Source organism: Platalea leucorodia, assembly GCF_965183815.1.
Source record: "Platalea leucorodia genome assembly, chromosome: 7".
Classification (NCBI taxonomy): domain Eukaryota; kingdom Metazoa; phylum Chordata; class Aves; order Pelecaniformes; family Threskiornithidae; genus Platalea; species Platalea leucorodia.
In genome coordinates this window covers 60,440,260-60,466,422 of record NC_138829.1, presented here as the reverse complement: position 1 = coordinate 60,466,422, position 26,163 = coordinate 60,440,260, and the positions used below count along the sequence as shown (strand labels likewise).

The window sequence follows — 26,163 nt, the reverse complement described above, 5'->3', positions numbered from 1 at the left end:
CTGTGCATGATCCAGAGCATCAGCATAGCACAGAGCTGGCACCAGGCCTGGGGTGATGGAGCCACGGTGTGGCTTGGCCCTGCTCATAAGGGGTGGTCATCCCTCCCCTCCTGGCTGAGTAAACTTGTCTCTCCCTTGGGAGAGGAGGACGAGGAGGAAGGGGAAGGGATATTCTTACCTTCCCCTCCTTCAATGTAAATGCCAAAATGACTGTGGAGATGCACGAGAGTAGCAAGGTAGGATCAGGGAGCCCTGCCAGCAAATGTTTCTCTGTGCTAGAGGCTTAGTCCTGGACTTAGGAGATGCTCAGGGTGTGAGGCTCCCTTGGATCTGTGAGAAATTGTAGGTGGTAGAGTGGCAAGTGAGAAGGAATGTAACTTTCCTGAGAAAAGAGAATCATCAAGTGTATCTGCAGAATATTTCCGATGTGAGTAGTACGTGTAACTGAATATGACTTTAACATTTCATGAGAGTTGGTGACTTGCAGTATGCAATGAGCCATGGTTCTCTGAAACAGACACATCCAGCACTAGCGTCCTCATCGGCAGTGCTCCCGGCAGCCAGGGCAGTGTCCGTTCACTGTTCAACAGCGGACAATGTGTCTTTCTCAGAATACGGTAATTGTGCTATGATTAGATATTAATATAGCCTAGACTTGGGGTTTTTTTGCTGGTTGACCAACCCAGGAATTGATAGCAGACATCCTGCTATCTAAAGGACAGTAAATGTTCTGGTTGAGTCAAAGTTAGGTCACGTTAATTGGCTTTTGACACGGGCCTAAGCTCTGTTCACAAGCAGTCCCCACAATTTGGCTGAGTCATGGTAATGTCTGAAATTCCTGTGCCTCGGCTCTTAGTTTGAGCCTTGCATCTCCACAGCCAAGTACACAACAAGGAGAAGTTTCTGTGTTCCATCATGAGAAAATTATTTGGAAAACAAAGTAGCCTAGAGGAAGAGAAATCAAATTTGAGTGGGAAAGATGCATTGTTATCTTTTTTCTGTAACATCATAAAAGATCTCTTCTTCAAGAGATGTTTTAATGATAACGTAGCCTTTCCATATTTGAAAAGATTTATCAAGTTGTGTATTTGTTAATGTAAAGGATAAATGTCTCTAATTTCCTATAATTATTGATACTTAGAGTGAAAATATCAGAAATTTGTGATTAAGAATGTCTTAATAAGACTATACAAACTCTCATTAATACTTCCATGGGGAGGTCAAACACTGAAGGTTTTTTTTTAATCTAGTGGATAAAAGTCACAGGAAGAGCCAAAACCTAGGCAAATTCTAAATAAAAATTATTGATGATAACCATGGAAAAAAAATGGAAGGAGAAGTGGTGGATTGCTTGTGTTTTGAAATCAATTGAAACTGGGTGTTTTTCTAGAAATGGTTCACTAATTTTGCTTTAATGGAGTGCAAATTATTGGGATGAGTACAGGGTAATGGGATGAGTTCAGTGGCGTAAGCTGTGTAGTATGGCTAGATAATAGCCTTACATATCTGTATGTCAGAAAATTCTCTTATCCCACAAAACTTGCAACACAGTCACCTTTTCACAGTCAATTACTGCTAGTAGACTTATTCCGCGTGTACAGTTAAACGTGTGCGCGGGGCAGCCGGTCGCTGACAGAGCAGAGAGACGTGCTGGGTTTAAGCAGGAGGCTGCCTCTTCCCGTCAGCAGCTCCGCAGAGACAGAGCATCACAGGCCGGCAGCGTAGCCCGCATCTCCGGGGCGGGATGAGAGCTTGGCGTTAGTGCTGCGGGCACGGGCAGCGGCACCACCTGTGTATCGGAGGCAGGGGGGGAGGGAGCCGCACGCCAGCGCAGCTCTGGGACCCCGGGCACAGCTGGCCCTGTGCCGTACGGGGGTGGCTGGAGCCCTGGGATCATCATAGCGCGTCTCCCGCTTGCGCACGACTCCGGCAGCGCTTACCCTCTGAAGTATGTGATGTTTTATGTTCCTCGTTAGCGTGTGACTCATGCAACAGTTTGGCTTCTTGTGCCCGTGTATAAAATTACCTGCATATGGGTAATATAAGAAGTGTTTTCCAGTAGGGCAACAGCTAGAACATTATGCAGCATTCCTGTAAAACTGCACAGGCCAAATGAAAAGCCCACTTTCAAAACTGGCTCTCTATTATCAAAACTGCCCTGGACTATGAAAAGTGAAAACATTTTGAAAATCTAATTGACTATTCTGTTGCTTTACTTTGTGTGCTTCACACACCTTAAAGAAAATAAATCATCTGACCTTACTTCTTATTTCTCATAAACAAGAACAGTGGGACAATGTGTGGGTTGCATATCTTGAAAGGAAAAACTGGAGTGGACTTGGTTTCCCAGGGTAGGGCTTTCTTTTTAATTTACCAAACACGTTTCTCATGAATAATACCTTTTTAAAAGGATCTGAACCATATTTTAGAGATTTAAACTGGGGGTTCCCTTACATCCATCATCTCTGAATTTGACCTTATAGAATGTAAAAACCTCACGCTGAAGTGAAAGATGTGTATCCTTTCTAATTATGAATCTTTCCAGCTACAGAAGAGACACGAGGCACTTTGTACAAGCAAGAGTTTGGTAACAGCGTGTGGGACTCCCGCTGCCCTCTGCACGAGCAGTGTCCGCGAGGGAGGGCAGCGGGGCGATTCTGGGAACTGAAAGTTCAGAGCGAGTGTTTCATGGGGGTCAGCCTGAGACAGCTCACAGGGAGATTTTCTGAGGCTGAATTTTGAAAACCTATGTCCATAGCCTTAAGATGCACAGGCCGAGGTGCTGACAAGGGGGATGGTGTGACCCGCAGGACACTGGCAGAGCAGAGCAGGGTGCTGCCGCAGGACACCCCCCCCACGGCCACTGGCTGCGTTCAGCTGCTGCCTTGCCCCAGCCAGCTCCCGGGAAAGCTCTGGAAGAGAAACCAGTCTCCTGGGCCGGAGCCCGAAGCCTCCCCTAGCGTGGGAATAGCACGCACGAGAGGATGCAGGGGCTGATTTACGTCACAGCACTGCGTGTAAAACAACAAGTTACAAAAGGGCATTCTATAGAAAGGAAAAAAATACTAACTGAATATGAGAAGAATGTTTGTCTTCCTGCTTTTAGCTTAACGTGGCTCTTTTTTTAGTCACCCAGCTAAGATGACTGAATTTGTAGTAGCTGAAAATGCCACAGAGTCATTAAAGTGAGCTTGAGAAAGTGCTGGGAGTCTGTACCATGCTCCACAGCTCTCCTGAAACACACCACTATGCTTGCTATGGTAGACACTCGAGACCAAAATATGAGTCAATGGCAGCACTGTTGCCTGCTATTAAAAAAAAAAAAAAATTAGAGAAACGCATAATTTTACAACAAACCTGTGTCAGACGACATATGTTATAAAAACATGCTATTGATAGATGTTAAAGGAAATGTCAAGTAAAAAAACCCAACAGATTATTTGCAGTAAAAGACAAGCATTTGCTCTTCCCCAACCTTTTCTCTCCTTGTCCTCTAATTCTCACTCTTCCCATTCAGCAAACTTCAAAGGTTAATCACTGACAGGAACAAACAGGTGAAACCTTTCTCCTGGCCTTGGAATAACCCACAACTAAAAATGCTCGCGAGGGTTATTCCAGTGGAGATCTGATGCCACCTAAAGTCTCCAACAAGTCTTGCAGTAGAAGAAATCGGCATTTCCCCCCAGCATTCTCAAGCAGTAACAGCTCTGAAGTTATTAGTTATTTATAGTTCTTTGTGGCTACATTAAGCCCAGCAGAAGTTTGCACTGTGAGAAAATTAGCTCAGTCATGCTAGGCTGGGTAAAAATCCAAATTTCTGTCATCCTCAGTCTGCGAGAAACAGATGTTGTAACCCACTCCAAAATCAAAGCTCTGAAACAGAGAGCCTGTCTTTATTCCCCCGATGCTAAAACTAGCTTGGTAATGATGTTCCTTTATTTTTAACATTTGGGACCCATGTGACTGTAAAAGGGAATCAGCTTCAGTAGACAGAAGGACAATGTATGCAAGACATTTTCCACGAATTATATTAAGCCTTAGTATTTAGGGGGTACCAATGTGTATTTTACAGTACTCTACTGAGCAAGGTTAATGCCTTTATTGTTACAGTTGGTCAATAAGCCCAGCAAAATGTATTGCAATAAAAATATGCTGCTGTCACAAAAATATACAAACTTTGAAAAATGTGTTGCTTTTACTAGATTTCCTTTGGAGCAAGTATTGAGTTTTGGGGGTTTTTTACATCTGATTTAGTAGGGTTTTTCTTTAGAAATTTTTTTTTTTCAATTTTATTTTATATTTATTTTTCATTTTCCCTTGTTTGTGCCTTAGCGCTCGACATAAGAACATCAGTATTATGTGCTGTTACTACTGACCTGGTTGTAACAGCTAGGAACTGAAGTTGCTTTTGGATTTTAAGCATCATTCAAAGCGGCTGCTATTGAGTGCTGTTGGGAACATTAAACCTCATCTTCTAGATCAAAGTGTCTTCTGACTGCTATAAGAAAACAAACTGATTCTAGTTTTTTACCTTTAGTTTCAAGTCACGTAGAGGTGGGCATGAGAGGAGCTACCACACCACACAGTAACAGAAGTGAATGGACTGGAAGGGGACAAAGGCAGTCTGAAGTCAGAAGTGATATGTTAAAAGGCAGCCCCTTGGGCGCTTGCATTTTAACACGATGAGTTTATCAGCAGGTGGTAGGTACTGTGGATGAAGAACAAGCTCTGCTAACATGGTTCTTCCTCTCTCTCCAGCACCCTTTCGAGCTGCTCGCACGCCGTGGTGGCCCTGCTGTACCCCTTCTCCTGGCAGCACACCTTCATTCCTGTTCTGCCCTCATCCATGATTGACATCGTGTGCTGCCCTACCCCCTTCCTGGTGGGACTGCTCTCCAGCTCTCTGCCCAAACTGAAGGAGCTGCCCGTAGAGGAGGTAGGAGCTGGCACCAGAATTGTTTGCCTGGAGTAAAGCTGGCCTCACCCTGCCATTCGCACATAAATCCTCACGTTTAATTTTTAATCTGCCTCTTTGTTTCTTCTCTGCCTAATTCTCATGGTCAACTGCCTCTTGGTAAAACTGCAGGAGTAGGTTTAGTCTTCTCTTTATTCCACCCCTCTTCCCATACCTGGCACCTTGACACAGAGAAGTGAATGTTAACCTGGTCAACAAGTAAGTACAGTGTAAATATGCTTATTTGTTCTGATTTTGTTGTACCTGGAACAAGAAGAGGAAGACGTGAAGTGCTATCTGCTATGATACCTATTCATGCTAATGGAAGTTGCGCATGAAGCCATAGCCAGCCCAGAAAACAAAACCTTTAAGGCTTTTTTTTTTTTTACTTCTAAGACTTTGTTAATACTATATTGGAAATCAAATGAGAGTTGCACTTCATCAGCTCTTTCAGCAAAATACCACAGAAATACTCAAGGGTACGCTCTTCTCTCTTACTCCTATTAGTTTCCTGTCATTTTTTCTTGTGCTCGCTTTCAAGACTCTCTGTGCCTCTTGCCCATGTAAATCTCTGCTCTGTTTTCCTCCCACTTTCCCAACATTGCTCTCCCACATCTTCCCAGCTCCATCTCTCAGCTTTGCTGCTTCATTAATATTTCACACCCTTGCCCTTCAGAAGCCCTGCTGCCTCAAATGACACTGTTTTCTTTAAACCCCTCTGAAATACTTTTCATCTGCACGTTAACAAAGATGATTAGCAATAACTTGCTTGGGTTTAAGGAAAAAGACCTGCCTAACCCTTTTAGCTTTTTTTTACATATTAACCTAGTATGAGATCTGTTGTATCTATGTTAAATTAGACTTTAACCTGTAAAGAAAAACTTCATCTTCTTGTTTTATAAAGCATACAGCCTCTTGTTTCACAGTAGGAATTTGATTCATGTCAAGGCTTGGGACCGTTCAGATGATCTTTTACTATTAAAAGGCAGACACAAATGAATGTTTTCTGTCTCTTCAGATATATTTCACTACAGTGTTTTCTTTTCTTTAGGCTTTGATGGTTAACCTGGGATCTGATCGATTCATCAGGCAGGTAAAGTATAGCTCGAAATGTTGTCATGCAGTCTGGCAAGCTGTTTACTCCTATATCGTGATTAGGTTTCTTTGATTAGAAATATTTGGCAGGAATTGTGCAGTGGGACAGAGATTAGAAAAAAAAAAAGTACTTGTTTTCTGTTTCACCTGCAAGTAAGTACTACTCTGCAGGTATGCAAAAGGGATTGAGGCTGTGACTGTCAAAAGAAATCAAGAACTGTATTCACAGTGCAAAGAAAACATCCAAAGATAGTGACATCATGTTAGCAAGAAAACTCGCACTGTTGGAGGTGAAAAGGACAAAAATTGCAAACAAAAGTTTCTGAGTGAGAGAGGAAATGTGAAAAATAGTTTAATGTGGTAGGAAAAGCAGGAGCCTTGTAAACAGGGAGATGAAGGGTCACCATCTCCTGATAGTAATGTGGCACTAAATAATTTCAAAAATAACAATCTGCAGGTTAGATGAGTAAACTTTCTTGCACGATTCCCTGGAAGATACGGCTGGTGAATAGTACTTGCAGAGCTAAGATTCTTGTGTCTACTCGCTTTTGCTGAACAAGCATTAAATAAGATGAAGCAAACAACAGGGGTAAAACCCAGAAAACAAGATATACTAGAATATAAGTAAAAACAACTGTCAAGAACCAAAGAAGCTGCCTAAAACCAACTAGAGCAGCTGTGTGTACACGTAGCTAGGCTTTGCATGATGTGTATTTAGTTAAAAACAACTATTTGGACTCTTTGTCACGTTAAGAGCTGATTCCAAGCTTCTATATGTTTACCTTGCTTTTTGGATTATCGGTCTTGACTTTCATCTCATTAAGAGTGACAAGAAATTTTGTTTAGAAATATGAGAGTTGCACATAGTTTTTCATCATTTTGTTTATGTAGGCGTGACAGTTGCAGATACAAAATGCTTTTCTTCTGAATTTTAAACCTTGCAAAAGTGTTTGCTGTAGTTGCTGCATAGATTAATGTGATCTAAAGATCTTTTTTTTTTCCTCTGTCAGATGGATGATGAAGACACACTATTACCTAGAAAATTGCAAGCTGCTCTGGAGCAGGCTCTGGAGAGAAAGAACGAACTGATAAATCAGGATTCAGATAGTGATTCAGATGATGGTAAGCTCATTTGGAAACAGGGACTTGTATAAACAAGCGCGTAGGTAGTACTGTGACTTTCCATCCAGGAGAAAGAAAGATGGGACTTTAGCACTCAAATACCTTTTGCGACATCGAAGATAGCCTCTGAACACACAGGGAATGGGACTGATAGCATCAACCCACGGTAGTACAGTGTCAGCAATCTATTTAATTTCTTTGTAAATGACCTGCACTCCCATGAGTACCTCTAAACCTTTACTCTAGCAGAGGTTTGCAGTTAACTTGGCCCTAATTCAATCCAGATAACTATACATGCTCAGGGGTGTGTCTGAGTTTGGAGTTGCTTGCGGTGCTCAGTACATTCAGGGGAGAGAAAAGCAGGTACCTCCAGAAAATAGTTCCAGTGCGAGAGGGGCTGAGTTGCCTCTGAAGGTTCATATTTCTCTCCAGCAATTATAAAACCAGCCCAGGGTGAATTTAAATGCCTGTGGTTAAAAGGTATGGAACAGGCCCCTATTCAGTTTTTTAAATTTATTTCTATTCATCTGTGTTACATATGTAAAACCACTTTAACATCTCAGAAATTATGAAAACCCAAATTCTACAACATACCCTTTTTGATCAGTTCTTGGTAAAGGCTTATTATCCCCAGAACAAACATTTTAATTCTGAGTCATTCAGAAGCTTCTCAAGAAAGCTTACTCGAGTTAAAACATGAGGTACAATTTTGATGAAGCACACACAAAATTTTTAATTTTCTGAGCTGTTTCCTGACGTTTTGTATTTCTCATTGACTCTTGGTTATGAAACACCAATTATGTAGACTGGCACTCTGGATTCTAAAGCTGTTACCCTTTTCCCTATCTGACGTATATCCAGGGAGCAAGGAGCCGGTACCACCCCTCTCAGTTATTAGCACGGCACCAGTAAACCGCTAGATGACAGTGCCTGGCCCCCTGTGGATGACAATGCTGACAGCTCTGGTAGCAGCTGATTTTGGTGTCTTATTGCTGCCTTATTTTGCAGAATGTAACACCCTGAATGGATTAGTGTCTGAGGTTTTTATCCGATTCTTTGTGGAGACAGTTGGCCATTATTCCCTGTTCCTAACCCAGAATGAAAAAGGAGAGCGTGCCTTCCAAAGGGAGGCCTTCCGTAAATCTGTGGCCTCCAAGAGTATCCGCCGCTTCTTGGAAGTTTTCATGGAATCCCAAATGTTTGCTGGCTTCATCCAGGACAGAGAGCTGAGAAAATGCAGGGCGAAAGGTGAGGCTGGTTTTCTTTCCTGCAACGCGGGAGACGCGTGTTTCGCGCCGGTCCCGCTGCGCCGGGCGTCTCTGCCCGCTGTCAGAGATGAGCGAACTCGGCGTGGCTGACGAATCTCCCGAAACACGTTGTCCGCTTCCTGTGGGCCCAGATCGTAGCCACGGTGGTGATAATACAAAGGCTTTAACCAGAAGGATATTCACACCTGAGCGCCTTAAATCGCTCAAAGGTGAAACTGGGAAGGACCCTGCGAAGGCGCTGCCCGTCCCTGATGGGAAACCGCCCCAGAGGCGGCCTGGCGGTGCTCGCGGCGGGAAGAGGTGACAGCGGTCCTAAGACAAAGCCCAGCCGAACAAAAGGTTAACGCCAGCGCGGGTTGCCGGAGGTTAATTATTTCGGCGCGGGTTGCTCGCGGCGCGCCCTGCCGCGGGGCCGGGCCGGGCCGGGCGGCCGCGCCTGCGCCCCAGCGCCGCCTGCGCCAGCTGCGCGGGCCCCGGCGGCCCCGGCCCCGGCCGCGGGGTGCGTGGCGGTGAGCGGGGCTGCGGCGGGGGCGGTGAGCGGGAGGCGCGGCGAGGGACCACGCTCGGTGCCGGCAGGCGGTGGCGGCGCGGTGCCGGGCTGTCCCGGGGCGGAGCGGGCAGCTCTCCCGGCGAGGGCCGCCCTGCCCGCGGGGGTGCTGCGGGGCCGCCCTCACCCCCTTCTCGCCTCCGGCTCCCTTGCCCTCCACGGGCGGCCTGGGGTCGCGACGCCCGCCCCGGTGCCGGCGGGAGCGGAGCAGCCCCCGCGGCGGTAGCGCTGCGGGGGCACCGGGCTGCGGCGGTGCGGCGTTGGGAGTGCGCGGGGCCGGGGGAGCGGCCTCGGCCGGACCCAGCTCGCCCCAGCGCCGTGTTCCCCCTCTGCCCCAGGTCTCTTCGAGCAGAGGGTTGAACAGTACTTGGAAGAGCTTCCAGACACGGAACAAAGTGGAGTAAACAAGTTTCTGCGAGGCCTTGGTGAGGAAAATCTGTAGAAGTATTTCTGAAATGAATTTTCATGTCTTTTTTTTTTTTTTTTTAATTTAAAAAATCCTTACCTGAGGTGAAATCAGATAGTCAACCAGTTTTGACATGATAGGAAGTAGGAAAACAATGAAAGCATACTTAAAGCTGACAAAACCAGATTTAATTATGACCCCTGTTAACACTTTCATTTTCACTTGGGGGCGGGGGAACCAAGCCATGATGGAGGAGGAGAAAAGGCAGGCGGCTGACCACCCAGGATTCGATAGCTGGCTGTCCCTGCTGATATTCAGTAGAAGAGTTACTCTACAGCAATTACATTACAAATTAGACCTATTTGCTACGTAACTTTTGCTTGCCCTTGGCTTTTCAGTATATGCTAGAGACTGATGGTGTGCTTTCTTTAGGAAACAAAATGAAGTTCCTTCACAAGAAGAACTAACTCCTTCCTGCTGACATACCAACCCAAAGACTATTTACGACGCTGCGCGTGAGACACCTGCAGCGTTGCAGAGTTTGAGGCGGGAGGAGAGCGGAGCAAGCTGACCGCAGCTTCAAGTGACGCCCGATGCTGTTAGACAGTGTGCCAGATGATGGCTCCTTTATGTATTTGGATAGAATTTGTACATAATGTGCTGTAAGCTTTTGTAACTGATTTTGTAATGAGCGAGGACAACTGTGGTAAATATTTGTATATTCCTGAGAATAACAGGTGCTTTTTTTTTTTTCTTTAGTATGAATTGAGTTATGCTTGGTGCAAAAATGAATAGCTGATTATGTGCAGCTGACTGTCTCAGCAGAACCACTGACTTCACGGGATGTTTGTGAGAGCTACACTGATGCCTGAATACTGCGGGGTGAATGGACTCGGGTACGTGGGAGAGGTTGTACGCACGGGGGCTGCTTTTATGTGGCAGAGTTGGTATTTTTTTTTTTTTCCTGCTAATTAATTTTAAAAGAAAGAAATAACAAAGTAACTTGATAATAAGGTACTTGGTTCACAATACAAAACTTCCACTTGGTTTGAACTCTGGTCAGTAAACTACGTGTAATCCATTCTGCACTAAGACTGCTAAACCTGAGGAGATCTCAGTTCTTTTGACATGCGAGCTGCAACGAGTAGGTACAGTACATCCTTTCCTAATGTATGTATGTATGGTTTCTAATAAACTCTGTAAATATAGCTGTTTGTTTATATTCATTGCAAACCGCTGCGGTTTCTGGTGTTGAGTAGGTACAAACCCAGTAACTTTCCTGTGATTTTTAATGAATTTGTAATTAAAATATAATGGTTATTACGAACCTGTCTTTAGTAGGTTTGCTATTTCATGATACGTAGTTGGATTTTTCGTGTTTTTCACTAGGGCTGAGACAAGGCACTTTATATCCCTGTTCTGTTCATTTTATCCTAACGGAAGCATCTTGTAAAACTTTTTTTTTTTTCCTTTGCATGGGTTAGCAGCAAACTACTTTTTGTCACTGCATCATAGATACTGCTCCTGAACTGTGGTATTTTCAGGTTGGTTTTGTGCTACCTTGGTGAGATGATCAGAGTAGAATCCAAGCAGCGTGTAGCAGGCAGCCTTCACCTAAACTTCCATCACCTACGTTTCATGAGAGCCTGCTTTTCTTTTGCATTAATTGCCGTCTGTTCAGGTGGTGTTTCCAGTTCAGCGAAGGCTCTTCAGCAGGACGGGAACGGTTAGCTTGCCGTGGCCGCCTGCACAGCTGGGAGCGCTGCCCAAGTACCACATTCATCTTTCACCTGGTAACATAACTCCTGTTGAGATTCTCCAAGTTTTCCCTTAGGCTGAAGAAGAAAATATAAAATACTTGAATATATTTGCAAGTCTGACAGCTAATGAAAATTAGCTAAAGCTTCTTACCTTAAAACAAACGAACACTTATATTTCTTCATTTGCAGTGTGATTTCTTTAGTTAGACTGGCTTTGAGGCTTGCGCAATTCCTAACCTGACAGTGGTTATGGTTTGCTATCAGCCTCATAGAACAAAATCGAGGGATTATTCACTAAAAAGGTGAAGTCGTTTCCTTTTTTCCTTACCTCCCTCACATTCGTGTATATACAAAAGCTTCTTAAGCGTACATGAAATGTCTGTAAAATATCAAGTGCTTTTACACTTTTACATGGAAATGTAATCGCAAATGTTGACTTCCATTAGTTTTACTCTGTTCCAGAATAAGTTCTAGGTGTAGTTCTTCAAAATGGAAGGAGTAACTTCACCTGTACAGGTGCGTTCTGGCTATTTTATAAACAACAGCTGCTAGTAAATATATGGGGAAATACATTTCCTAAGAAAATGATGGATAAAACCTCATTGGCTGAAGGAAGTCCTGCAGAGAAGAGTTGCTACAAAGGCAAGAAAAAGCCACAGAACGCCGATGTACAAGGATGCGGCGCTGTAAAACCCATCTCCCACACCAAAGCTGTTTTCCTCTGCCTGCACTTTAAAAAAATCTAAGTAGAAAGCTTTTAAACATTACGTTACCCACAACATGTCATTCCAGTTCTTGTAACATGAACCAGAGGAGTGTACCAGACGAGGTGAGGACGCGTTTCAAAAAATTTGTGGGTGCCTTCTTGATACTCAAACTATGGCTATGTAAAACAATCCTCATGTTATCCTGAGGTCTGTGGTGGAAAGGATCAGGTGGACGAAAAATAGGAAGTGCATTATTTTGCCTTCTGTATTAGTTGTTAAAACGAATGGTGTTCCTGAGCGTGGAACGTTACTGAAGGAAATCCTGAAGAAAAACAAACCCAATACGGAGACCTGTGTTTGAAATTGGTAAGGTTCAAAACCAAAAAGGTTTGTTTAAGGTCTGATGGTATAAAATACATAAAAAACGAGCGTGAGGAAACAGTACCACTCTCCAGGAGTCGTTACTCTAGGTGGCAGATGGCCGTGTTTCAGTACGTAGTATTTATTTTCCCATTGTTACCGATGTTTAATAAAGCGGCCAAGCTTGCAAATTTTCCTAAATCCTGCTCGGAATCCTGCTTTTGCTACAGATCCCAGCGGGAAGCGACAGCAAGTTGCGTCCGTCAGGAAAAAGGCGCGGCACGGAACGCGGCAGCAGCCCCGGGCCCGCGGTGCCCCCCGGGAGCCGCGGGTGCCCGGCGAGCCGTGAGCGCCCGCGGGGCGCGGCGCAGCGCCGCCCTTCCCGGCTCCCCGCGCTGCGGAAGCCGCCCGAAGCGCGGCCGAAGCCCGAGTCGGGCCGGGCTGCCGGCGCCTGCCCCGCCACGGCCGCTCCGCTCGCCCTCCCGGCCGCGCCGTGCCCGGCCGGCGGCGACCGGTACCTCAGCAGCGGCCGGTAACGCCCCCGCGCCGCGCATCTCGCGAGGCTCAGCCCCGCCGCGGGCGCCTCAGCGAAGCCTCGCGAGAGCGGGGCGCCGCCCGGCCCCGCCCCCGCCCCCGCCGTGCCTTGCCCCGCTCTCGCGAGCGCCGCGCTCTTTCTCTTCCCTGGCGCACGCCGCGGAGATGGTGGGTGCCGGCGCCGGGCCGCGCCGCGCCCGCCCGGGCGGGGGGCTCCGCGGCCGCCCCCCTCGCTCCCGCGGCGGGAGGTGGCTGGGGGACGGCGGGGGGTGGCGGGGAGGCGCTTCTCCGAGCCCGGGGCGCGGCGGGGGAGAGCGGCGCGGTGAGGCCGCTCGGGCCTGCCTTCCTTCGGCGGGCCCGGGCCGCCATGGCGCCCGGCTGCGCGGCCGCCGAGGGGGCTGCGGCCTCGGAGCAGCGCCGGCCCCGGGGGAGGGCGGGTGGCGGTCCGGCCTCTGGCTGGCTCTTCTGCTCACGGCTGCTCTCCCGCTTCCCCGCAGCCTTCCCGGCTCAGGAAGACGCGGAAGCTGAGAGGACACGTTAGCCACGGCCACGGCCGCGTCGGTGAGTGGGGAGGCGGCCGCTGGGGGGCCGGGGCCCTTCGGCGAGCGCGCGCCCGGCGGGGCCTCCCCGGCGCGGGGGGGGGGGGCGCGCTCGTCCTGGCGGGTGAGCGGTGCCGAGGGCCGCAGCCTGCGCGGGCGGTGCCGGCGCTGTGGGGGCGGGAGCCTCGGTCAGGGGCTGATGGCAGCCTCGCACGTTCCTCTGCGCCTCACTGGGCGTGTAACTGAACGGGAGCAGCGGTCAGGCGGTGGGTGCTGGTTGTGTGACACCTTCGGCTTACCGGGCAGGGCTGCGTCCCTTCTAACCCTGGCCATTCCTGCCTTTTCCTGTCACCCGACTTGTGCTAGCGCTGGTGTCGTCTTGTGCTCCTGTAAGCTAACCGGGGGCACACAATCGTAGAATCGTTTAAGTTGGAGACGACCTTTAGGATCATGATATGGTTGGGTGTTTTTTCTCCTGTAGGGTTAGTTTTTAGTTGGCTTATCTTGCTGAGTTGAGATTAATTCAGAAGAGGGGATAGAATCAGAATAATTAGCTTAAATTGACATTGCACGTACCTCTAAGCTCAAGTGTTATGTGTAATATTCTTAGTGTAACAAACTTAATTTTTTCTGTCTAGGCAAACACCGGAAACATCCTGGAGGGCGTGGTAATGCTGGTGGTATGCACCATCACAGGATTAACTTTGACAAATAGTAAGCCAACTTTTAAAATATGTACTAGCAAAATGTACGTTCCTGAAGTAGAAACAACTAACTTTTACGTGTGAATGAACAAAATTCCCTGCAATCCTGTGTGTTTTTTCCTCTAACGTGAAGTGTGGCCTTATAGCTACAGTCAACTCATGTCCCCATTTACCCTAAAATCAAAGGCCTTTTCACTTAAACCAGGCGGTTTTAAGAGTTCAGTGCAGCATTTGGTAAGCTTGACCAAACTTGCCTGTTACAACGTAGTCCCCACTTAGTGATGCGCACATAAAACGTTACGTAAATTGAAAATGTTATGCTAAATCCAAACTGCATCCTATTTCGCTGCATACTGTAAAGGTGAGGGATGTCGTCTTTACTTATTGCCGAGACTAGAGTCACATCTGGACACTGCCTGTTGTCCTGGTGTGCTAGAGTACTCGGACAGCAACCACTAATCTATATTCACTGGCTGTGACCATTCTTGACTCAGTCAGTCACCAGGTTAGTGACAGGAGCGCTGAAACTCCTCAGGCAATGCAGCCCTCCCTGGATTCGCGGAGCTGGGGTTGCCCTGGAAATACAGGGCTGGACCAGGCTCGCCGATGAGGGGGATTGCGTTGTGAGTTTAAGAGAAAACAATTTTCCATTGGTTTGGATACTAATGATTATTGCACTTAAATACTACATGTATTAATATGAATAAAAGCATAATGTGACATTTTGATTACCTTGATGAAGTAAGATGCTTGTTTCAGGGTTAATTTGTAGTCCTACCTGTTCAGGGTGAATTGAAAATGTGACCTAATGAGGAATGTGTTTCTTTCACAGTCACCCTGGTTACTTCGGAAAAGTAGGCATGAGACACTATCACTTGAAGCGAAACCAAAAGTTCTGTCCCACTGTCAATTTGGATAAACTATGGACGCTTGTGAGTGAGCAGACGAGGCTCAATTACGCAAAAAACGAGGCTGGACTGGCCCCAGTCATTGATGTTGTGCGCTCAGTAAGTTCCCGCTCGTATTTAAACCTGCAATTCCTGGTCACTTCATGTGTAACTTAGCTTTGCGTATCCAAGTAGGAAAACGGTGAACTGCAAATAAGCTACAGTCCTTGAATATTTGTGAACTTCTCAGGACAAATATCTTGGCATATAAGTAGTTACACAGGTACTTACACTGTTACATTTTTTCCTGTAAGAACTTTTTCTCATACTTGAGTGGGATTGTGGACAGGGACTTCCCTTATTTTGGAAGGTGGTGAAAGATTACTTTTTTAAAATGTTACTGAAGACATGTATAAAAAGATGGCAGAACTAGTTTCATTTCTATAAAGTCACTTATAATATCGAGACTAGAGTCACATCTTAACATGTTTGATTGTCTTGGTGTGCTATAGTTCTCGGACATAAATATCTGATCCCTGTTCACTGGCTGCGATGTCTCCTGTCTTAGCCAGCCACCGAATCAGTGACACTAACTAGTCTGCCAAGTGAGTGCGTTCTGTGTCCCACATGAAGATAACCTGCGTTGGCCAGTTACGCTGCTGCTTCTAACAAGCAGTGACTTCAAGGGCTGTAGTATTAATGGACCTTGTGCCATGATTGTCCTTTCAATGTAAAGGACAGGAACGAGATGAGAGGATTCCAGTGGTAGAGAACAGCTACTGCTGCAAAAGCTTCCACTGTACATTTAAGACGTGCAGAAGAGTCCTCTGCTCTCTTCAGAAGTACCAGGATGTCCCACAGGTAAAGAGCACTGGCCAGAAGTTATTGGGTAGTAGATAGTCTCGGAAGTGCAGCCAACTGCTCTCCCCTTCAGAAAAGTGGGGAAAGGTTGGCGACTTCTTTGTCAGATTTCACAGTGTTTTCTGTATATGGAGTATGAGGAAAAAAAATCGAGCTTCTAAATTACAGGAAAATTTCAGTCTACAGTTTCCACTTTTTCTCTGAACAAATGCAACTCCATGAGGTCGTGCAGGGTATTTTTCTTTCATTCGTACCAATGTTATATTGGAGACAGACGCTTGAGGTCATGGTGATCATGGTTTTGGTTTTAACTGGTGCATGCTAAAAGGCAGGTCTGAATGTAGGAGCCTGCAAGCTGATACTAAACAGGTTTTTTTAATCTTTCTAGGGCTACTACAAAGTCCTGGGCAAGGGGAAGCTGCCCAAGCAGCCTGTAATTGTGAAAGCAAAGTTCTTCAGTAGAAGAGCAGAGGAGAAGATCAAAGAAGTTGGTGGTGCCTGTGTGCTTGTGGCATAAAAGCCTTTGTTTTATTCAAATTTTTTGAATAAAGACAATGTGTAAAGTGTACTGATTTACAGAAGCTTCTGATTTTTTTTTTTTTCCTGACTTGTCCAGACACTGTTCACACTTAAGTCTTGTCTGCTTAGTTATTTCTGGCAGTTTTGGATTAGTGGTTTGAATGCTTCTCACTATCTTTTGAATTGCCGGGCTACAGTGTCCAGCATTTGGCACGTACAAACACCTCATCGTTTTGTCTTTATGGGGTAGCAAAACAGTTCGTCCCGTACTTGTGCAGCTCTTTCAACTGGTGATCCTCTTTACAGCTCTCTGTGAAAAGGTGACTTCATGTTCTGTTGATGGGGATTTTTGTACACTAAAATGACATCTAGGTGAAATCTGCAGGGATACTGCCTTGGCCTTTGGGACTGAAACAGCAAGAGTGTGGACAAAGAAATGCAATGGAACAAGGCGAAGTGGGTAGTAGTATACCAGAAACTGCCGTGCAAAAGAGACTTAGTATGGGAAATGGCTATCAATAAGCTTTGTGATCAATAGGCTTCTTTTGGGAGAGCGAAACAATTGTAGTCCCGTTTCCACTAAGGTGGGGTATCGGAGGGAATGAAGGGGAAATCCCTAGGAGTAGTGTGGGACAGTAGGGAAGGGCTGAAGTAGGTGGGAAGAAACAATTCAAGGTTTCTGCCTCGTTATTGCCAGGCTTACATCATGAGCAGCACTTCAGGCAGGTTTCTGCCTCGTCCGCAGCTTTCTCACAAGTAAGGCCAGCGCTTGAGCAGAACAGCGCTGCGTGCTGTGCCTCTGCAGCTGATGGCAACTGTGCCTCCCACAGAACGTGATCGGCGTTTCTTTATCAGCGTTGTGCATAGAAACAAGATGTATTTTGAATTCAGTTCAACAATGTGGTTAAATTCTTCTTTGCTTTTTCGTGGCGTTGTTAATGAAAGGTCTTTCTAAATTATGATTCTTGCATTTGTCCCTCCAGTGCTTCCACTGCTGCTAAACGGATGACAGCTGTCTAGCTTCTGATCACAGTCAACATGCGAAACGCGGGCCATTTTAATCCATGTGCTTTTTAGAAACTACTGGTGTAGTACTCTTGAGTACCAGCTGAGGTGTTTGCATCCTGTAGTCATCGGAACATGAGGCTCATAGTCGTCGATAGTGTAAGTCGCCTCTTCATTGATGGTATAGCGCTATGCTCCTGCAATCTCTTTGCTAGACCACAGCTTGTGAACCCATTGGATTTCTTTGAGATCAGGCTGACTTCTACCACAGGACGAAATTGCTTCTGCATGTACTGATTCTCAGTTTCACTAATTCATAGCAATGGTAGCAGCAGCACGGTGTCCTTTTGGTAATTGCGGCAGACTAGCTGGACAGATTGCGCTAGGCTTGAAGCTTTTACAGCTTCTTGTCGGTGTTACCGGACTGACAGATGGCAGTTCCAGGTTGCTGTGCTTTTAAGGGTTGGTAACAGCAGTAATGTGCTGTAACTGTGGCTTAATGACTGAACTACTACAGGAACTGTTCATTACCGTTTGCAATCGATACCCTCCTCAAGTAGGGTACACAATTCCCGAAGTTGCCACGTCTGGGACAGAAATGGTGCCAGGTGGCTTCAGCCTTCCTTACGGCTGATACAAAGCAAGGGCACAGCTCTAGAACTGCACTAGACGAACTTCTGATGTATTTGGCTTAAAATGACTACCTAACATACTGCTTGCCTAGTTGTAACATCAAAATAGGACTTTTGCCAATGCAAGGTTTGACCCTGCGTGCCAAAGCAGAATCTTTATCTAACGGTAAAAATCAAACAATTACTTAAAGCTAGTGAGCTTGATTTAAGTGTCAGACCAAAAGCCTATAGACACTGTCACCTTTTTTTTTTTTTTTTTTTTTTTATGCTCACTGCTAGAAGTCTTGAATTATTGCTAATAGTTGCAAATTACCTTCCAGTACACGTGGTATGATCTGTGATGTGATCCTGGGTAATGAACTCCTAACCTAGTGTTTGGCAATAATTAAATTTACAGGGCAGAATTTTAGGGTAAAGCTGACATGCATTGCTTTGATAAATAGTTCACCTTAGCCGGTGGTACTGCTGGCTGTGAAGAACGGTAACTCAAACAGAGAGTGTGTAAAATACTGAGGTAACAGTACGTGAACTTTATCTCATGGACTGCTGGGACCACCGTCTCCCAGGATCCGATGCTATTTATCCGCTGCCAGAGCTAAATCGTTTCAGTCCTCAAAGGCGGTTGTGCGGTACTGCAGAACAAGGAACGCTGCTACTCCCTCGTGTCGGCAACCTGATGGCTGACCAGCGAAGGGCTCTGTTTACACTGAAGTACCCTGGGCACGCAGGACAAGAGGCACCTGACACAGGCTCACTGACATACATCGTAGACACCACTCTCAATTCTTTGCTATTTAATGTCTTTAAGATATTATCTCTTTAAGTAATTCTTCCATGTTTTGTATTCTTACTTTTAAGCACAAAAAGTTCTTTGAGCGAAGCGCGCAGGCTCCACCAGCCCTGATCTCTGCCCCGCTGGAGGCCAGCTGGGGTGTTCTGCTGGGGTCTGGGGTTTTGCGTGGCTGAGCCTCGCCCGTAACAGACCTCTGCTCGGGCTGGACAGGACTGCTCCTTCCTCGGCGGCGCCCGGGCCTTGTCCTGACTCCCGAAATCACCGTCTGGCGGGTCTGGAGCAATAAAGCAAACCCGGGTTTTGAGATGGAGCCGTTTGTCGAGTGGGCCCTGCCGAGCGGGGCGGGGAGCGGCGCCGGCCCGGCGGCCCCTCGCCGCGGCCCCTCGCCACGGCCACGGCCACGGCGGCGCCTCGGGCGCGCCGCTTCCGCGGGGGCGCCCGGCCGCTGGGCCCCGCCTTAGCCCCGCCCCCCGCCTGTCACTCGCGGCCGTCGGGCGCGCGGGGGCGCGGCGGCCGTTGGGCGCGTGGGGGCGCTGCGGCCGTTGGGCGCGCGGGGGCGCCCGCCGCCGAGGCGAGAGCGGTGGCGGCGTTCGGCGCGCGCCCTCCCCTCAGAGCCGCCGCCCCGGGGCAGCGGGCGGGACGGGGGGCGGCGGGGCCCAGGCTCGGTGCCTCAGGCTGAAGGGGTCTGGCGGGGCTGGGGCGGGCTCTGCCGCCCGCTGGGCGTCACGCCGCTTCTCGGGGCGTATTTCCCAAGTCTGCGAGGGCTGAGTAATCACAAACAGACTGCATTTACCGGCTTAACAAGAAGCTCCTGTGAGGGCTGATAGGAAACCTCCAGGACGGCTGTCCACGATGTCCAAGTGAAGGGTTTTCCTATATAAAAACAGGAGAAATGAGGAAGCTAAATGAAGACCAACTAACTTTTAAAATGTAAAAAGCTCTTTATTTGTTTGGGTTTTTTGGTTTTGGGTTTTGTTTGGCTGATAAACATTATGCTTTGGTAGATGGGAATATTTTTATTTTTATTCGATGTTTTCCAAATTCTTGGCAACTTACAATGCTGCTAATGAAGCAATTAGAGACAAAACTGGTAAAGTTGATGTTATAACATTTCAAAATGCTGTAATGAGCCTTGTGTAGCAACATCCACATTTAATGGAGGGAAGAAGATACAAAAAAAATAATCTGATTAAATCTGAGAAAAAGGAACACAGGAAATTGAAAGACTTGCATAGGGAGTTTATCCCTAGAATACAGAAATTCTGAAGCTCTGAGAATACATCATTACAAACTCGTCTTGTATGAAATGTATCGATGCTTTACTGGAAGTTCCAGTCCCATGATATCTGGATGCTTCCCTTCGATTTGCGTTGGGGTGGCTGCTGCTGTCCTGAGCCCACGACTGCTCTTTTGGCCCGAGGCAGCCCCCCAGCACGATGCCCTTCCTTTCCCTCCTCTGGGCTGACACACCAAAAGCCCAGCGCTTCTCTTCCCCTTCCAGGCGTGACTCTGCCGGCCAGCTGCCTCCACAGCTCTCCCCATCTTCATCCATTTCTGTCCTGCACCCTGCCTCGTTACCCTCACCACACATCTCCAAACGCAATTAAGTTTATTTTCTTTGTAATCACTGCTGCTGGACTTGGAGTTTCACATCAGGGTGGCCAGGTCACTGCTAATGTAGCTGCCTGACTGCCGATTTGCATACTTCTCTGAGCAGGAAATGTTAAACACTTTTTGTCACCCTCGTCCTCCCCCCTCCTACCAAAAAACTTGTACATAGTTTCATATGCTATGCAAAAAACATAAATTAAAATGCATGGTAACCCGCTTCTCATTCAGCCACAGGTTTGGCCTTTATGGTGATACAGCATTTCCCAGTATTAGGCTTGGTTTGCACTGATTCTCTGTGGATGGATGCTTTGGTCCTGGGCTGTGGTTTCTCTGTCTAAACTATGTGGTAGTCTAAGACCTCAACTTCCTACTGCAGAAATTACATGTTTTTGTACGTGCTGGTTTGTCTTCTTAGCAACAGTAGTTGCAAGCAACAATAGAGATGGAGCAAGCTAAGAAGCTGTGCTGCTCTAATGACTTTTGCCTCTGATGAAGATGCACTGTGAAAAGTGAGCTCATATAATAAGCACTGATATAATGTTTATTAGTTAAACCACAGGTACAATTACCACAGCTCATTTCTAAAGGGACCTCTAGTTTTGAAATTACAATCTTAAGTTTTAGCGGTAGGTTTGAATTTGTCTAAGTGAACTCAGTAAAATTGGTGGATATCTACCTATTTTCATGTGTTCCTCGACTGGGTCTTGGGTATGAAATATGATGCAGACTTTAACATATGGTCCATTTTTTCTAAAATATTTTAAATAGCAATGACTTCAGGATGCAACACTTTAAAAATTCTTGGTGTGAATTTCTGAGAGATTAATAATTTTTTTGCATTGTAGAAAAAAAAAAAAGACCCGCTTGCTAACCATTTCCACTGGAATCTGCACCGAGACAGAATCCCTTGAGAGAATACATAGCCCTAAGATTAGAGCTGCTGCTCTTCTGTGCTGGGGAAATCTGAAGATCGTAGCTGCAGGTTATGTACGGCTGATAGCAAGGGCACCATGCCAAGGCAACAGGCAGCTACATGGGGCTCCGGCCCCAGGAGGCTCAGTCAGCTGGAAGGGTGATTCCAGGGGAAACGAGACTGTATTTGCTTTTTCTCCTCTGATACAACCTGCAAACATTTCCCTTTGCAGGCTGTATCTGATCAACATCTCCCAAAATCCCAGAATCAAGGATGGAACATGAACTACAAAATTCTCAGTTTACCTTGGGGAGCTTAGGCTGGCAGGAAGAACACTGTCCTGCTTGTGGGAAGCTCCGGTTTGGTCTATAATTTGATCTGTGGTTACCCTGACAGTTGAAATTTGATTACTGCAAAGTGCATTTTATTAAATTTTTATAAAGAAGATTGGCAGAAGATGCTATACATTTATCAAGGCAGGTTTCTAACATGCATTGCTGAAATGATGGGCGTATGATCAGTTATGCTTACTGTTTGCTTCACCTGAAAACTATAAAATATTGAGGTGAAATTGTAAGAGCAGTCAGAGAATATCGTCATTTTTGTTGCACCGTTTCAGTGCTTCTAGCAGGAAATGTACGGCATGTGACAATTCAGCCTGGTAACAGCTTTTTAAGTAGATCAATAGAACAGATTACTTCAGTTTTTACAGAAGTTGCAAGTACTATAGAGAGATAGTGGGATCATGGTTTGTAAACCTTAAACCACACTTTCCTGCACAACAATCTGCAAAGATATTCTTTTTTGTAAAGCAGGTACGTGATTTTCAGCTGCAAGGAACTTCCTCTTTCTTCACAAGGACTAAACAAATGTTGTTTCTGAGAACGTGCATCCCGCCGTTGCCTTCTAGTTTGCACTTGAGTGATCAAGTGTTTTGTTAAGTGAAGGGGTTGTCATGAGCCATTTTGTGACTCTTCGTGTTTTCGATGTCAAACTTCAGCCAACAGAAATGGAGACCCTGGATCTGTTGAGGAATTGTTTGGTGTGCAAATGGGACCTGCGGAGGAGAGACCCCAGAATGCTACCTTGCCTTCATTCCTTCTGTAAGGACTGTCTTCCGGACTTGATTCAAGGATATACCTGTATTCCCACTGAGTATGAAGTTCTATACGAAGGTAATATTTAAGAATCTCTGGCTTGTGCTCTTTGTATTACAGTATTACAAAAATAGATGGATTGAGAAGTACTTTTTGTAGCCTATTCCTTTACAGCACTACTTTAAAGGAATAAACTAAGAGACTCAAGATTTGTAAGAGCAGAGGGTGGATTGGGAACAAGCCTCCTTCGTTATGTTTTTCATCCAACAGCACTGTTTTGAAAAGAAATGACACAGTCAGGCAACATTTAATATTTTCCAGAGTGGGCTAAGTTTCAATTACCAAGTGTGACATTATGAATATTTGATTTGCTTAGCTTAATAAATGAATAAATGCTACAAGGTAGTTTCTAGGCTACATCTTTATCCAATCTTTTGGACACGTTGGACCTTTCATGGTACTGGTTGTGGTGGTAATTTTATTCTTCCTTCTCTCCCCTTTCCGCGCCACCCCCCCACCCCCCCCCCCCCAATGCCAACACAAAAACATCCGGTTCTTTGTTTTTGTTCCTAACAGAGGTCATAATAACTGTTATTAGAATATGTGTATTGCGGTGCACTGAAACTCTTCCTTTTATCTCATCGTAAATGTGGTTTCTCTCTATCTGAACCCTTCTGACTGTAGGCTATACTGTAACTCACCCTAACAAGCTGAGTAAACTAGTGAGGACGAGAAGCATTTTGTGACTTTGGCTTTTGAAATCCTGAACTTATTTGTACAGTTTTTGGTAGTGACGTTAATAGAAAATACGTAACTTTTTGGGGATAAGACAGGGTTTAGATCACAGAATACAGTAATTTTAACTGAACGAGTCTTAATTGCCATGGGGAAGCATTCCAGACTCATTACTAATTTATAAGAAGAGCAAAGGCATGTAGATTACTTGTATTTTCACAGGCTTTGAACTTTAGATGAATAAGGGGCATCATTTATTATCTCTTCCATAGCAGATTTTAGAAACATGTAGGAAGAGAAGATACCTTCCCTGAGGTGATGGTAACCTGAATTGATGAGATAACATAAACTAGACAAGTTCAGGTTTGAGAACAAATGGAAACAGTGTTAGGAGATCACTGTTGAAAGGCTAGCAAAACACAAAAGATAAAGGAAAAGGGAATAACTTAATGGCAAAGGAGAAAGGCTATTCATGAGTAGGGTACGGACAGCAAAAGATACAAAGGTAGGAGAAGATGACAGAGAGAACAAGGCAGTAATTTCAAGTAAATGTCTCCTTAAAATTTGTAATGCCCAATCGTAGAGGGCTTAAAATCTGAGGGACCTACTTTGTAATAAAATGCTATTGAAAACAACCACTCCATTACTTTTTATGTATCCTCATTTGACATCTAAGCTATTCCTCTCTCCTCTTTGTTTCTGTTTGCCAAGTGGAAAAGTGAACTTACACCACTTGGTGATCTTGGATGAAGTGCAGCTAGAGGTTCTTATGAGTTGTTAAAATATTAGATATTTCTTCCAGGTCCTGAGTGGATCAGGAATTGTCTATAGCAAATTGGAACAAATACTAGTTTATTTCTGTGTTCTTGAAGTCTCTCTGTTTCCTTCTTCATTTTTTTGTAGATAGGGAACTTCTATAGGAAAGAGCAAGATTAGAGAAAAGAAATAATGAACAGTGATGACCCAGTAAATGAAGTGAGACACCAGGTGCAGAGACTCAGTTAATAAATGAGCAAGGAGAGCAGCAAAACCAAAACATCTGTGTCTCTTATTTAAGTCAACGACTGAAACTGCAACCACCATAGGTCAGCCAGGATAAATTTGTGAAATCTTCTGATGGTGTGATTCTAAATGTTGCTTGTCTTATCTGTACTGATTGCTGAGTTATGGGCAGTACAATACGAACTCAACTTTCAGTGTTATCTTTAAGTATGTTCATATATAAGTGCCAATGAGAAACTGTAAATACATGTGCTAACCCATTTTAGCTGAGTAAACATGAAATATTGCCTGTAAGAAAAATGTGTTCCTTACTCAGTATGAATTCTTTAAGCAAAATATAAGAATGGAAAAAATGAATATATTTCTAAGTGAAGCCAATCTGACATATGCTACAAAACCATACTTCAATTTGTGGGTTTTGGTATGCTTTACTATAAATAGTACTATACTAACATAAAGCTCTTTTCTAGTTTATTGTTGTTGTATTAAGATTGCTGAGAAGATGGAGGTACGTGGTCCTGATATTTGATGGGGGTTGATGTTGGAAACTTACTTTTATACTTGTATGTGTTTAAGATGACTCATGAATGAAAGCTCTGAGATACTGAGAGCCCTTATGGAAAAGCTGCATACACATCGGAATTTGTTCAAAGCTGTGAGAACTGAGAGTTTGGAAGCAATTTGAGTGGAAAAAGAAAATGATCTTTGCGAGTTTGGCTCCTACATATGCTTCTGATATGAAGGGGACTTTAAAATTCTCAGTCTGTCTTTTCTTTTTCTGCAGGCCAGTGTCGCTTTCCTTTTTTTACTCCCTCTTTTCTTGTAACAGAGAATCCACATTCTTCTCCTCTGCAGATCTGCATGTTGTGTGCTTCCAGTCTGTTTACTGCATGGGAAGGAATAATTTTAAAGAGAGGGACTGGGTGAGAAAAAGAGAGAGAAAATTCCCCCATCTTCTGAGATGGAAATTTCTCAGATGAGGACTTTCCCAGGCTCCTACCTGTGTGAATCGCCACTCACAGTACAATGTAAAAACATACAAAATTGGTTCTTGCATGCTGCCTTGGCTTCTTGGGTCTGGCTCTTTCTCACTGAGCTCTGAATACATTCAAAACCAGATTCATCCAGGTTCCTATGCTTATCCCTTCTTTCTGAGTTGGAGTTGGGTGCCAAAATAAGCGACCCTTTATCTGCAAATCTTCCCTCCATAAGATGTTCAAAGATTTAAATTGTTTTAGTGCTTTAAATATCACCAACATATTCATTTCGAAAGTAGCTAAATGAGGACCAGTGGAGGTGCATTGTTGTGAGAAGTTCATGTTTTTGCAAGATTGTCTCAGCTTGAGGGTTGGGTTTGTTTTTTTTTTTCCTTAAAAGAAATAAATATTCCAGGTAATCCCTGCTCAATCACAGTTTAGACCCCTGAGAACAAGGCAGATAAGGAAAGATTTGGAACACACTGTGGATTTCTGCTAACTGATATCAAGGCCTGGTCTTATTTACATTTTGTGACCGAATTGGGTAATTTGTCTAACCTGTAAGTTACACTTTGTGCTTGTAAAATGCGATTAGTAGTGGCCCAGCTTTGTAAATTGCTTTGGGAAGTGGTAGATTTAATTGTATCATGTTTTTGTATTGAACTTGTGTGTTGAACTGTTTTTTTCTGAAATTCTGTTTTAAAAATGTCCTTTGCCCTTTTGTGCTTCTCTAGGTTGGATAACAAAAATCATGGAAAATGACCGCATAATTTCTGTCCACATTCTGTGCATAAGTCAAAAACTGTCCATGCTTCCATTATGTTGTCTTCCCACTTGCAAGAGAGGGTCTGAGATCCCCACTTGAATGGCAAGAAATGTAACACCAGGGTTATGTATTAGAGAAATGCAAACTGATCAGATAAAACTAACAGAAAACAGACTATTAAAGAGAACTAACGTAACTTCAACTGTTGATGGATGTCCACTTGCTGCATTTTATTATTTCCAGCTGAAAATATACAGCTTTCTTTAGCTTGTAATGTAGGTGCTATATATAACCATGGATCCCTAATTGTGAACGCTTGTTAGCGAGGCACCTCCAAAACTCAGCCAAGCATTGGTCACACTTGCATTT

The 26,163-nt window shown here is 45.1% G+C and overlaps 3 protein-coding genes across 3 annotated transcripts in view; all 3 read left to right on the top strand.

Moving 5' to 3' along the window:
- The window catches only part of DENND2B (DENN domain containing 2B), a 146,153-nt gene extending 135,447 nt beyond the window's left edge, over nt 1-10,706 (top strand). The window contains exons 14-19 of the mRNA XM_082317029.1: nt 4,759-4,936; nt 6,006-6,047; nt 7,060-7,171; nt 8,180-8,419; nt 9,325-9,411; nt 9,825-10,706. Coding sequence (XP_082173155.1) covers nt 4,759-4,936; nt 6,006-6,047; nt 7,060-7,171; nt 8,180-8,419; nt 9,325-9,411; nt 9,825-9,859 — 694 coding nt within the window. The 3' untranslated portion in view covers nt 9,860-10,706. The remainder of the gene's footprint in view (nt 1-4,758; nt 4,937-6,005; nt 6,048-7,059; nt 7,172-8,179; nt 8,420-9,324; nt 9,412-9,824) is intronic.
- A 2,133-nt stretch (nt 10,707-12,839) lies between these two features.
- On the top strand, nt 12,840-16,312 carry RPL27A (ribosomal protein L27a). The gene is made up of 5 exons (XM_082318613.1): nt 12,840-12,921; nt 13,251-13,314; nt 13,931-14,006; nt 14,829-15,003; nt 16,133-16,312. Exons 1-5 carry the CDS (start codon nt 12,919-12,921, stop codon nt 16,259-16,261), a joined length of 447 nt encoding a protein of 148 aa, XP_082174739.1. The 5' UTR covers nt 12,840-12,918; the 3' UTR covers nt 16,262-16,312.
- Nucleotides 16,313-22,172: 5,860 nt separating this feature from the next.
- Nucleotides 22,173-26,163, top strand: part of TRIM66 (tripartite motif containing 66) — a gene marked incomplete at its 5' end in the record, with an annotated part of 51,719 nt that continues 47,728 nt past the window's right edge. Inside the window, one exon of the mRNA XM_082316785.1 lies at nt 22,173-22,392. Within this exon, the coding sequence (XP_082172911.1) occupies nt 22,173-22,392 (220 nt within the window). The remainder of the gene's footprint in view (nt 22,393-26,163) is intronic.